Source organism: Pongo abelii, chromosome 11 (assembly GCF_028885655.2).
Source record: "Pongo abelii isolate AG06213 chromosome 11, NHGRI_mPonAbe1-v2.0_pri, whole genome shotgun sequence".
Taxonomy (NCBI): domain Eukaryota; kingdom Metazoa; phylum Chordata; class Mammalia; order Primates; family Hominidae; genus Pongo; species Pongo abelii.
The window spans coordinates 113,167,253-113,180,112 of record NC_071996.2 but is presented as its reverse complement, the minus strand read 5'-3'; the positions used below and the strand labels follow the sequence as shown (position 1 = coordinate 113,180,112).

At 36.5% G+C, this 12,860-nt stretch overlaps 1 protein-coding gene across 11 annotated transcripts in view; it reads right to left on the bottom strand.

Annotated features, from left to right (window-relative positions):
• The window catches only part of UNC80 (unc-80 homolog, NALCN channel complex subunit), a 229,246-nt gene that overhangs the window by 153,266 nt on the left and 63,120 nt on the right, over nt 1–12,860 (bottom strand). For 8 of the 11 annotated variants that reach the window (XM_054549776.2, XM_054549783.2, XM_054549777.2 and 5 more), the window contains exons 18-21: nt 12,436–12,534; nt 7,989–8,203; nt 6,776–6,882; nt 4,993–5,089 (exon numbers count right to left, since the gene is read on the bottom strand). In XM_054549776.2, coding sequence (XP_054405751.1) covers nt 4,993–5,089; nt 6,776–6,882; nt 7,989–8,203; nt 12,436–12,534 — 518 coding nt within the window. The remainder of the gene's footprint in view (nt 1–4,992; nt 5,090–6,775; nt 6,883–7,988; nt 8,204–12,435; nt 12,535–12,860) is intronic. The other 3 variants (XM_054549778.2, XM_054549781.2, XM_054549782.2) reach the window with 1 other exon arrangement.

Here is a 12,860-nt window from a genome sequence, read left to right as displayed (position 1 = left end):
CTATTTTTGAGCACTTAGTATATCCCAAGTACTGTATGAAATATTTTATAATTAATTTTCCTTATTTTTTGCCATAGCCCTATAAGATAAGTTTTTTAAATTATTTTAAAAGAGAATGTATTTTTGGGGTGTATGGGTCTGTTGGTGAGGAGAGAGTGGTGGACAGAGACAGAGAGATAAAGAGAGAAGGAACAGGTGAAGGAACAGGTTAAGTAGCCCAATCTGTTTATACAATGGACAGGTATAAAGGCAAGATTTAAATCCAGACCTACTGAGAGTGCACAGATCTGCACTCTTACCACTATGCCACAATGTAGTCTCTAAAATACCAAATGTTTATATGGAAGAAGGTCAGACTTTTATACTCTGCTGAAGGTAGTGATCATGTTAGAAAAACTTAATGTAAGAAATAATTCCTCATTGTACATATTATATTTCTTGTGTTTTCTCCTGTATTTTTAATGATAAACTGATGATAAAATTGTATCCTGCTGGCATTCCATATTGTACTACTAAAAGAAATGTCAAAAAGTAATTTGGCTGCAAAATGTATTTTTTAATCAATTTTTTATAGCAATACAGTAGGATGTAAGAATGCCTCTTGGCTTCCTTAGACATAACGATTACTTTTTTAGCCTCAGTATATTTTAGTTGCATTTGTTTAATATTTATTTTTTATGTTGAGGTGTATATTGAGGTGTAATTATAATTATATTTACATAGAATGCATTTTTATAAGCTTTTAAATCCAAGAAGGGATGTATAAAAATATCCTACTTGTTTTTTAATATTATTTTTAATTGGCAAATCATTATCATATACACTTATGGGTACAAAATTTCAGACATATAAAACCTAGTATTTCCTTAAGCAGCATTTCCCACTGTGTTGATGGCACAGCTGAGAACATAGAAGATGTGCAGTAAACATGTTGATTAGTTGAAAAAAATTGTTTTGATTGATCAAACACCTTCCCTCAAATAGAGACAACATCATTTTTAAAATGAAATAATTTCAGTGAATATGAAAACACAAAAGAAAAAGCTGATTTCTGAATGTAATTTCAATTCTATTTCACATTCACCAGATACAATTTTTATTTATTGAATAACTTTTAAATTTTAAAGAAATTCTATTGGCATTTCATCTCAAATCAGTGAAGTTAAAGTACTGCATTTAAACTGAGGGTAAGAAGGTTTGATGTTCTCTTTTACAACTTTAAAGAAAGAAACAAAGAAATTCTGTAATTAAGATAATTTAGATGAGAAAAGACAACACATCTATCATGGTTGGGTACGAATCATTTATACACATAGATTGCAAAGGAAAGAAAGAGAGAAAAAGAAGGAAAGAAGGGAAGGAAGAAAAGAAAGAAAGAAGGGAGAGAGCAAGAAAGAAATCAAGAGAAAGAAAGAAAAGAGAGAAGGAAAGAAAGGAAGGAAGCAGAAAAGGAAGTAAGGAAAAAAGCAGACTCAAAAATAGAATGACGTTTGCACAATTAAGCGCAGTAGTTGTTGCAAAATACAATGTACTTAGATTAGCAGATAATGTTGTTTAAGCTGGAGATACTCATTTTCTGCAAGCAATTCCAAAGGAATATTTTTTTTATAATTTTTAAAAAGCAAGAGAACATAGGCAAAGAATAGTGATATATAAGCTATATTCTCTTTCCAGCCCAAAGCACATAAAATATTCCAGATAACAATCTCAAATATTATGGCTTTGTTTTCTAGACATGCAAAAATAAACTGCATTTCAGGTATTGTTGACACAAACTCATTGTAGAATCTGGCTCTATGAATATTCCATATCAGATCTTTTGAATCTGTGAATGGAATACAAAGAATATACGAAGCAATGGCTAAAATCCGTAGGAATCGTGGTAAGAAAAACACAAAGTCCAGAATGAACTAACGTTTGTAAGAAATGCTAATGATAACGTGTTTGGAACATGAATAAGAAGAGAATGTAAGAGAATTAAGAGGAGAGTGTAAACAAGTCAATTATGCTTTTATCTTTTCCACCAAGGAGAAAAATCTACAAACGGGGAAGTATAGTGCCATAATCAGGTCAGCTACAATGAAATGCCATAGACAACAAACATTTATTTCTCACAGTTCTGAAGGCTGGAAGTCTGAGATCAGGGTGTCCGCATGGTCGGGTTCTTGGTGATGGCTCTCTTCCTGGTTATGTCCTCATGTGGCTTTTCCTTGGTGTATGCACGCAGAGAGACCTTATGTCTCCTCCCTTTTTTTTTTTAATAAGGGCATTAAAATCCCATCACAAGTGCCCCCCTTATGACCTTATCTAAACCTAATCACCTCCCAAAGCCTCCACCTGTAAATACTATCACGTTGGGGATTAGAGCTTCAAGACAAATTTTTGGGGGATATACACATTCAGTTCGCAGCAGACAGAAAAAGTTCACTTAAGAAGAAATATTAGGGCAGGCATGGTGGTTCATGCCTGTAATCCCAGCACTTTGGGACGCTGAGGTAGGAGGATCACTTGAGGCCAGGAGTTCAAGACCAGCCTGGGCAACATAGCAAGATACCCCCCCTCCATCTCTACAAAAAATGTAAAACAAATTTAGTGGGGCATGGTGGTGCATGTCCATAATCCTAGCTACTTGCAAGGCTGAGGCATGAGGATCATTTGAGCCTGGGAGTTTGAGGATGCAGTGAACTATGATTGTACCATTGCACTCCAGCATGGGTAACAGGGGAAGACCCTGTCTCAAAAAGAAAGAAGGAAGAAAGGAAAGAAAGAAAGAGAGAAGGAGATTTGGAAAGAAAGAGAAAGAAAGGAAAGGAAAGAAAAGAAAGAAAGAAAGAAAGAAAGAAAGAAAGGAAAGGAAAGAAAGAAAGAAAGAAAAAGAAAGAAAGAAAGAAAGGAAAGAAAGGAAGGAAGGAAGGAAGGAAGGAAGGAAGGGAGCAAGAAAGAAAGAAAGAGAGGAAGAAAGAAAAGAGAAAGAAAGAAAGAAAGAAAGAAAAAGAAAGGAAAGAAGGAAGGAAAGGAAGGAGAGAAGAGTAGAGAAAGAAGGAAGGAAGGAAGGAAGGGAAGGAATTTTGAAAAAAGAAGAAATATTCACCAAATGTGAGAGACCCTACATTCTTTGAGTTTAAGCCTCAGTTATACTTTAGTGCATAAAAAGAACTTAAAGATGTGATTGCAGCTCCAGTCAAATGACATCCAGTTAGCATGACACATACCTGGAGAACACACTTTAGCTCCACACTTCACTCTCAAAAAAGCGCAAGAAAATTTCTTTATAATACTGAAGTCTGAACGTGAGACATATTGTCTCCAAAATATCGTGAGGAGTGGAAAGAGTGTAAAAGGATTGAAAATGACAAATGTCCCGGTTATTAGGAAGATTCTTAAAACCACAGAGACTAATAAACTTGATGTTTGCCCTAGCCAAATTCTATAAGAGATAATTAAATAGATAGGAACATTTTCAAAAGAGAAGTAATCATAGGAATCACTGTAACTTCATTATGCTGAACTAAGTCACGTTCTTTTTGATAGAGTTGTAGGGATATCACAGGCATGTTTTAGCAAATTCTGGTGATGTTTCTGTAGTGATATGGGAAAGTTCTCTGATCACTAGAAAATTAACTGTATGGTTCACTAAAAATCTGTACCCACAAATTATTAATTAATCAAAGTCAAGTAGAAGTATTCTTAGAGTTATATCTTTGCATTTGTCCTGTTCAGTAATAATATGAACAACTTGGATGAGAACAGGGAAATGTACATGTCTCTGCAGACAGATCTTTATAGTACAAAGAAGAAAAGACAGAGTTCAATTTAGTTTTGATTCTCTTTTCATTCATTCATTCATTCATTCATTTGCTTATTTATTTACATTTTAATCTCAAAGAAGAGTGGAAAGAGTGTAAAAGGATTGAAAATGGATTCTCCTCAAAATTATGGATTCTGTCTCTTAATTTCCTTCCTGGGGAAGTGACTTAATTACCTCCTAAGTTAATGAAATAATACTTTTTCATCATTTTTGAAATGAAGAACAAATAATGGCTATATTAAAGTATACCATGATATTCATCCATGTGAAAAAAAGCTAGCAAAAATTAATCAATACAAATCAATTATGTGATATGAAAATAGAAAATGTAATTTTAAACTGTGTTCATATACTTCCTGTAGTCCTCAAGCTTAATAGTTACACTATCTACTATAGTAATTAATTGTAAATATGGCGTATTGCATTCCATCCTAAGTTCCACATTTTGTAAAAAAGCACATCATCTAACTAAAATACATAATAAAAAGGAATCAGAATGGTGATGGATCTAGAGACACTTCCATATAAGGAAAAGTAAAGAAATCAAAGATGTTTAACTAGCAGCAGTGAGATCAAAAGAGAGAACATGAAATGGATAATATATGGAGCTTGCATGATATGTGTGTGTGAGAATGTATATGATGTGTATGTGTGTGCATCTTGGTACAGACGTCATAACTAGGACAAATGAAGCAAATTTGTGGATAAGTATGTCTTCAGAATGTAAGAAAAAATTCTCTAATAATTAAGACTGTCTTGCTCTGGAACAGGTTGCTTTGTAAAGTTATAAACTCCCCCTCAGTGGAAGTGTGCAGAGGGTGGCTGGCCACCTGTCAGGGATATACTGAACAGAATTTGTAAGTAGATAGGTGGGTGGATAAAAGGATCTCTGGAAGTTTTGTAAAGTTCTCAGATTTTAATAAAGGATAGAACAGCAGAAGAGGCTGGATCTTACTCTTTGAAAACCCAGTGCCCATCATGGAGTGAGGAACATAGTAAGGCTTCCATAAATGTCTGTTGAATCAAAATGCAAAAAGAGAAGCTATAGACAGTGGTAAAAGGCATGTATGAGAAAGAAATGAATGAAAAACCAATGAAAATAGAAAATGGACCACTTAATCTAATCAAGTTTTTGTTCTGTGTGATGAAAGTTGAATAGAATTCTTAGGATGCATGACATTTACCAAGACGCTTGAAGAAATTCTCCTCTTCATCTCTTCCATTTTCCATGCCACTTCCTGGCCCACTTTCAGAAAGCTTCACAGCACTAGTGAATTTGACCTGAAAAAAGAAAAAAAAAGGAAAGTAGAGAGATAACAAGATTCAAAGGTAAATCTTTGTGGTTAGATCAATTCTTGACTTGAAAATGAGTTGTTTACTCATTTTCATACGATTACTTTGCTCTTCTGGCTCCCACACCTGGTTAGTTTAGTCATCAGTGTAGTTCATTCCCATGTGCCAAAAAAGATATCACTGTAACTAAAAGGAGGAACCAAGTCCCAGATTAAAAAATAAATAATCAGGTGCTATAAAAATAATTGAGTTATTCTTAGAGTTTAAATCTGATAAAGTCCAAACTGAAATTAATGAATAGCAAGACATAGTCATTCTTTACAAATACCACAATTGAGAATCAGACCAAAGTGAAAGACAGCTAAATAGAATACTTTAAATCTCTGTGAAAGAATCAGTATAATTTATAGAGTGTACTATAATAAAAATGTAATAACATATTTCTCTTTCTAAGAATTAAAATATGTTCTTCATCTTGCTTTTAGCTCAGCAGTACTCAAAATTTTTCGCACAGCAAGGAAGCTATGGGCTACTCAAACTCAAATACTTGACTTACATTTTTTAGCAAATAGAAGGTAAGGAAGGAATGATACATATATTTTCTAAATATGCTATAGTCTTGCATATTATTTGTATAATTTCAAAATATCACTTTTAAAACAGACTAGATAAAAGAAAACTGGTTTGGCTGGGCGTGGTGGCTCACACCTGTAATCCCAGCACTTTGGGAGGCCGAGGCAGGCGGATCACGAGATCAAGAGATCGAGACCATCCTGGCCAACATGGTGAAACCCCATCTCTACTAACAATATAAAATTAGCTGGGCATGGTGGCACACACTAGTCCCAGCTACTCGGGAGGCTGAGGCAGGAGAATCGCTTGAACCCAGAAGGTGGAGGTTGCAGTGAGCCGAGATTGTGCTACTGCACTCCAGCCTGGCGACAGACCAAGTCTCCATCAAAAACAAAACAAAAACAACAACAAAAAAATGCCACAAAGAACAAAACAAAACAAAAACAACCCTGGTTTTAGTGAGATTAGAAAACAAAAGAATGCAAGCAAATAATTTGTACACATATAAGAAAACATAACTGTTATCATATGCTGAAAATTAGGCATACAAATGACCAGGCCGTGAAGCAACCACAGGGTGGACTCGGAAGAAACCTTACGTTACTCCAATGCTTCACAGTATTACAAAGGAGGAGTGTAGTGAAAAAAGTTATCCCGAGTTTCTTTCTTCTTTTCAATACAGACAATGGTTCATATGGTGCCAAAAGTAGTGGGAAAAGGATGAATCATGTGTGTCTTAATATGTAAAAGGGATCACTGTAAAATTACCAGATCCTTGGACAGGAGTTTGAGATGTCAGTCATTTCACAGTTGTGTTAAAAGTTAAAAATAGCTGGGAAATAATGTCTATATACATCTCTATATCTGCATTATAATTTTATATAATTTTTTGACCACACTTTTCTTTTTCCCTTCCTATGATAGCCTACCACTTAAACATTTTAGTTTCCATTGCTTATCTAAGTTTCCAAAGTTAGTTCATCTGGAGAGTTTCTTCAGCTTTTCCTTATCTGGCCCCTGCAGGTGTTTGCTATTTCTCAGCCTTCACATGTTTGTATCAGAGACTTCAACATTCACTTACACAAGTTATGTCCTGTTTACCTTGGAGCTTTGCCTGATGAAAGAGAGTCGGTCCACAGAGCTAATGTCCAGGAGGTCCTCCACACCATCTGCCAGGCCTGAGAGGGATGATCTTTTCAGCCAGTTCCCTATTTAATAGTTAAATCACTTAGATCAATGTAGCATTTTCTATCCAATCGATTAAACAGAAATGTCAACATAAGCCCAACAAGTGATGAAAGTTACATGGCTTGGTATAAATAGAAAAACAAATTGTTTTCAATGCACATGCTTTGAATAAAAATGTTCAGTGTTAAGACTATAAAATTGCATAAGCATGTGGGGCCAAGACAAAAAGAATCTGGGTTGAGAGGAAACCATCATCTATCCAGCTTCACATCTCTCATTAAAGTCTGTGAATTTTACCTCTTAAATACTTCTCAAATGTGTTCATTTATCTCTGCCTACATGGCCACCACCCAGTCCAAGCATCCATTTACTTATACCTAACCTACTAGCTAACTTTCCTTCTGGTCTCCCTTATCTACTTATGCTCCCTCCAGTATGATTTCCACGCAGTGATGTTTTGGAAAAAGTTTACTTACCTGAGTTATTCTCCTGTTCAACATCCCATCTTGGCTATCTAGGGATCTAGAATGAAGAGTCAACCTGACCTGGCCCCTATCATTCTACTATAGTCATACAGCCACTTGTCCCCTTGTTTCAGTTCCTTCACTTCCCTTCAGCCTCCTAATATCTTTGCAAATAATGGCTACCTGGAGTGCTCTCTTTCCTTCTCCCAAGTATCCTGGAGATCTTAATGCCACTACCACTAGGAAGCCTTCCCTGATTTCTGCCTCCTCCCCCACATTCAGGTCAGGTCTCATTGTTGCATGCTTTCATAGAACTATGTATATTTCCTTCATAAAATTCATAGTTTGCAATTATACTTAGTTGTATGATTATCTGCTTTAATGACTGGGGCTCCTACTATATCGCAAGTTTAGCAAAGTTGGGAGGCTGTGTGTATTTGCTTGCTATTTAATCCTTGATGGCTAGTGTAGTGATTGCACACAGAAGAGGCATGTAGTAGGGTATTGAAAAATACCGTGGAAAAAATTAAATGAATGAATGAATGAAGTCAGTCTAGGTCTCATGACTTGAAGGTCTTCTTTTTCGGCCCTACTATGCATCACTGAGTTGATCTGAGGACATGGTTGGTAATAAGATAATCCATAAACAAATACAGACATACTTTTACCTATGGGGAGTTTAAGCTTCTTCCGGAGGGAAATTCTGCGGGATCGTGAACGGGCACGTCGGTCAGAGGTGGTCCCTGAGTGGGCAGTTGTGCATTCTGAAGTGTCCTGCTCAGACTGGCTGCTGGTGTCACTTGCTGCACTCTGGGACTTGAACATCTTACGCCAGAAATCTTTCCGCCCCAGGTTGGCTCCTTGCATTTGCTCATCGCTGTAGGCAAGCAGAGGATAGGGTTAAACTTCTGACAACACTTGAGAAATTCTTCTAAATTTCTTTCATCTTCCTGTCAATGATATTTAGGCAAATCACGCAGAATGATCTTTGATGGGCTGAAATGTGGGAAGAGTGGGCATTGAAGCGGGAGGAAAGAGATCAAGGTTGATCTTCTGAGCTCTTCTTGAAAACAGTCATGTCTCAGCTATGACATGACGTGGTCAGGTTTTTTCAACTTTAATAAAAACATTAAATATTATTGCAGGTATTCATGTGCAGGTGTGAGTCATAATACCAGAAGCACTTACAACTTCACTGCAACCTCTACCTCCCAGGTTCAAGTGATTCTCCTGCCTCAGCCTCCGGAGTAGCTGGGACTACAGGCGTATGCCACCACACCCGGCTAATTTTTTGTATTTTTAGTAGAGATGGGGTTTCACCGTGTTAGCCAGGATGGTCTCAATCTCCTGACCTCGTGATCCATCTGCCTCAGCCTGCCAAAGTGCTGGGATTACAGGCATGAGCCACTGTGCCCAGCCAATATTTAACTTTTTATTAAAGATCCCTAAGGCTTGTGCAGTACTGTTCCTCATTCCCCACCCATCACCCCAGTATAGTATCATACTTGAACACCAAATAAACTTACAAAAAATATTTAAATGAATGGAATGCCATCACACCATACCCGGGAAATGCATCATCCTACAACCAGTAAGTCAAAGAAACTTAGGTAGGGCTTGAAAGAAAAAAAATAAGTACAACTCAGTAGGACAAATAGGAACACCTGCCAGGGGATTTTTGAGTAGGGCACTCCACAACAGGAAAAAGACCAGTGGCCAATAATATGCAGAATTTAATCTCACCAGAAATTAAAAAACATAGGCAGCTGAAGTAAGATCTTTATTTTTACTCAATAAATTAGCAATGATTAAGGGAGTTCATGAGAGGTGCGGCGGGGTGGGGAGGAGAGAAAGCAATGGTTACCATTATACTCCCAGTGGGGAGGTAAAATGATCCAATCTCTCTTTAAAGTAATTTGGCAATACATTATCCAAAGCTTATATCACCGCCCTTGACAGAGAAATTCAATTTCCAGAAAGTAATCTCATGGAAATTATGGGACAACATACTAAGATGTAGGTACAAGGCCGCGCGCGGTGGCTCACACCTGTAATCCCAGCACTTTGGGAGGCCGAGGCAGGCGGATCCCAAGGTCAGGAGATCGAGACCATCCTGGTTAACACGGTAAAACCCCGTCTCTACTAAAAATACAAAAAATTAGCCGGGTGCGGTGGTGGGCGCCTGTAGTCCCACCTACTCGGGAGGCTGAGGCAGGAGAATGGTGTGAACCCAGGAGGAGGAGCTTGCAGTGAGCCGAGATAGCGCCACTGCACTCCAGCCTGGGTGAAAGAGCAAGACTCTGTCTCAATTAAAAAAAAAAAAAAAAAAAAAAAAAAGATGTAGGTACAAGAAGGTCAAATACTCACTGAGTTTTTATTGGTCAACTTTAAAAAGGAGGAAACAATCTAAATGTTCAACACCAGGGAAACAGTTGAATAGCTTATGGGATTTCCATATGGTGGTATATTCTGTAGTCATTATAACTTTATTTTAGAGGACTATTATATGAAAAATATACACTATATACCACAAAGTGAAAAGGTAACAATCAAATGGTTTAAAAAGAACATCACCAGGTTAATTGGGAAAAAAAAGTACACATGTGACCACGTGTCTGAGTGTGGTTTTGTGTGCGCACATGCTCAAAAATGTCTCCAACATAATACACCAAGAGTTTATAGAGGTTATCTCTAGTTGGTGGTATTTCCATTTTTAAACTACTTTTCCTTTATGTTTTTCTGTTTTCTACATTTGTCAGCTTGAGCAACATATATTACTGCAGTAATTTGGAAAGTACAAGGTATAGAAAATACATAATATTTGATGAAACTTATTTATGGGGTTTTAGCTATTGATTTGCTTACAAGCTTTGGGGTTGAATCAACCCAAAATTTGACAGTACTGTGTAAAGCAATTATTTTCTACAGATATTTATATGGGTATCCAGAATTTCTTAAAATCTCATCAGAGTACTAAATATTTTTAAGTTCTTTTTTTTAAAAATAGGGTATTCTGTTTATCAAATATGGTATGAATTTAAATCAGTTTTCTAAAATTTGATTTCTCAGTTACTTTGTATCAAATGATTACAGGGTATGAAGCATTTTTCACTTTTGGTAAATGCATGGCATGATATGTGTATGACTATGTAGTCTGGCTGGAAAAACATCTGGGGAGGCTATAATTTCTCAATTTCCTCAATAAAATGTTACATCTGCTTTGTCCAATGGTGTGTATCAATATTGAGATTCAGAGAAATTAGTGCATGAAACTGCTTTAATATGACTCAGGGAATGTGACTATTATTTAAGAAGGAAGAAGACACAGGGCCAGAAGGGGAAGGAAGGAAAGAGACAGAGAAGCTAGAGGAGGAGCCAGTGTCATCTGAAGTAACCACCCATCTTTCTCCAGTGCTAACTAGGGTACATTTGACATGCTTACCTTCTGGGCCTACTGGGATCATGAAAAAGTTCCATGTTTGACATTTTATGACATCTCTCTAAGTGGAAATATTTATGTAGAGGCATACTGAAACATGTATCTTTCACATAAGAAGAAAGAATAGATGTGCTAAATGCTAAGCAATTAGGTGGTGTTTACAGAACACTGAACAAAGAGAATATTTTGGAATCCAGAAAACTTAATAACCTAGAAATATACAGTCGATGGTTTTATTTTTTAAGTCCAATTTGGCTATTCGATCATTCTCATTGATCAGATTAGCTCAATAGTTGCTGGTGTTATTTGAAAAGAAAAAAAAATATCTTCTTTTGTGGGCAGACTTTCTGTGTATAAAGCCTTTTAACTAGTCTCATGGCTAGTCACAGAACTTTGTCTTTCATGTTGATTTTTTTTTTTCCTTAGAGCTTATGTTTGAATTTTTACTTAACTGTACTTAAAGACTACCTTAAAGGGAAAACTAAAACTGAATTTTAAGAAAGGAAGCTAAAGAAAACAAAAGCTTAATAATAATCTGACACTTTTATCCTTTCATTGATTGATTGAATCATTCATTCATTCATTCATTCATGAAGTATAGATTAAGTGCCTAGTATGAGCAAGCCCAGTCTCCATACTGGGGCTATAGCCATGTGCAAAAACTCACATGTTCCCTGAACCCATGGAGTTGATTTACTTGAACACTAAATAAACACAAAATTGTGTTTATCACAAATTTGTGTTTACTACAAAATTTCTAAGATTTTGAAGTGCTACAAGAACTGTGTGGGCATTTTTTCTTTGAAGATTTTGTTTGCTTGCTATGGATTACCAAGGTCCTATCTAATGGCTGTGTGCTTCTCACTTTGATTTCCCTGACTGTGAAGAAAGGATACTATAATACCTAGAATATTCTGCAGGATTCCTAGAAGAAAAATCACTTAATACTGAGTAAGGTTTTGAGAAGCAGAATGGCATACCTAAAACGAAGTACATGTTTACACTCCACTTGTGGATTAGTAGTTCTCAAAAAGAGAAAAAATACAAATAAAACTTGCATAGAACTAGGCTGTACAATTAGTGGCTACGGTAACCCTTATATTTTCTGGGGGCACTAATTTAAAGATGTTTTTGACTTTTCCATTATGAAAAGTGTAGATTAACTGAGTCAGAGGACACTGGAATGGATCTCAAGAGAGGACCAAGGTACAATGTGGTACAGTCTATGTTTCAGCTAAAGGTGAGAACTGGAGAAGTTTTTGTTACTTATTTTGGGAAAAGCTTCAGTAACTAAATTGACAGCCATTCATACATTTAAGTTTTTAAAAAATTATAAGTGATTTTAAGCAAGAAACTGGAAGAATCTCCCAGCCCACCTGGTATATATGCCATTTTTCAAGGTGTATCTTCAGTAGCGTGCATGAAAAGCAGAAGTGAAGGAGAGACTGGAGATGGGAAATGTAGTTAGGGAGGCTTCTCATAGGCACAGACTGGTTATTTGTGATTTGGCCTGGAGAGGTTAGTGGCATTAGGAATGAAATGTAAAGGGTAGAAACAAGGCAAAGTTCAAAGGAGATGAAAAACAAACAAATAGCAGTTTGGAAAATAGAAATTCTTCAAGAGTGAAGTGCATAGCCGTCTGCACTGGAGACAAAACCAACGCTACTTACTGCTCTGGAGTCTGTGAGGGGCGACCGGACATGAAGCTGCGACATTCCTCAGGTGCAGAGGATACCTGGCCTTTATCCACAATGCTTCCCGCCTCTGACCTATGCAAATGGTGCATTCCGACAATTACAGCAGAGCAAGATAGCAAGTCTTAATACTTCATACACTTCATAAAACAAAACACTCTGTTGTAGACAACTTTGCAGCTTGTGAACTTTATGTCACCAGGAGTCTATGTTGTTTAGAATTTACACCGCACCATTAACTCAGGACTTAGCAGCCTTTTTGCTTCACAATATCACCATTATTGCAAACAGAGTCATTAACTGCAAGCAGGATCTTAAGTTTAGGAGTTTATTTTAATTTTTAAGTGGCATTTAATATACAAAGGCATAAAATAAATATATGTTTACTAGAAGGAAAAACA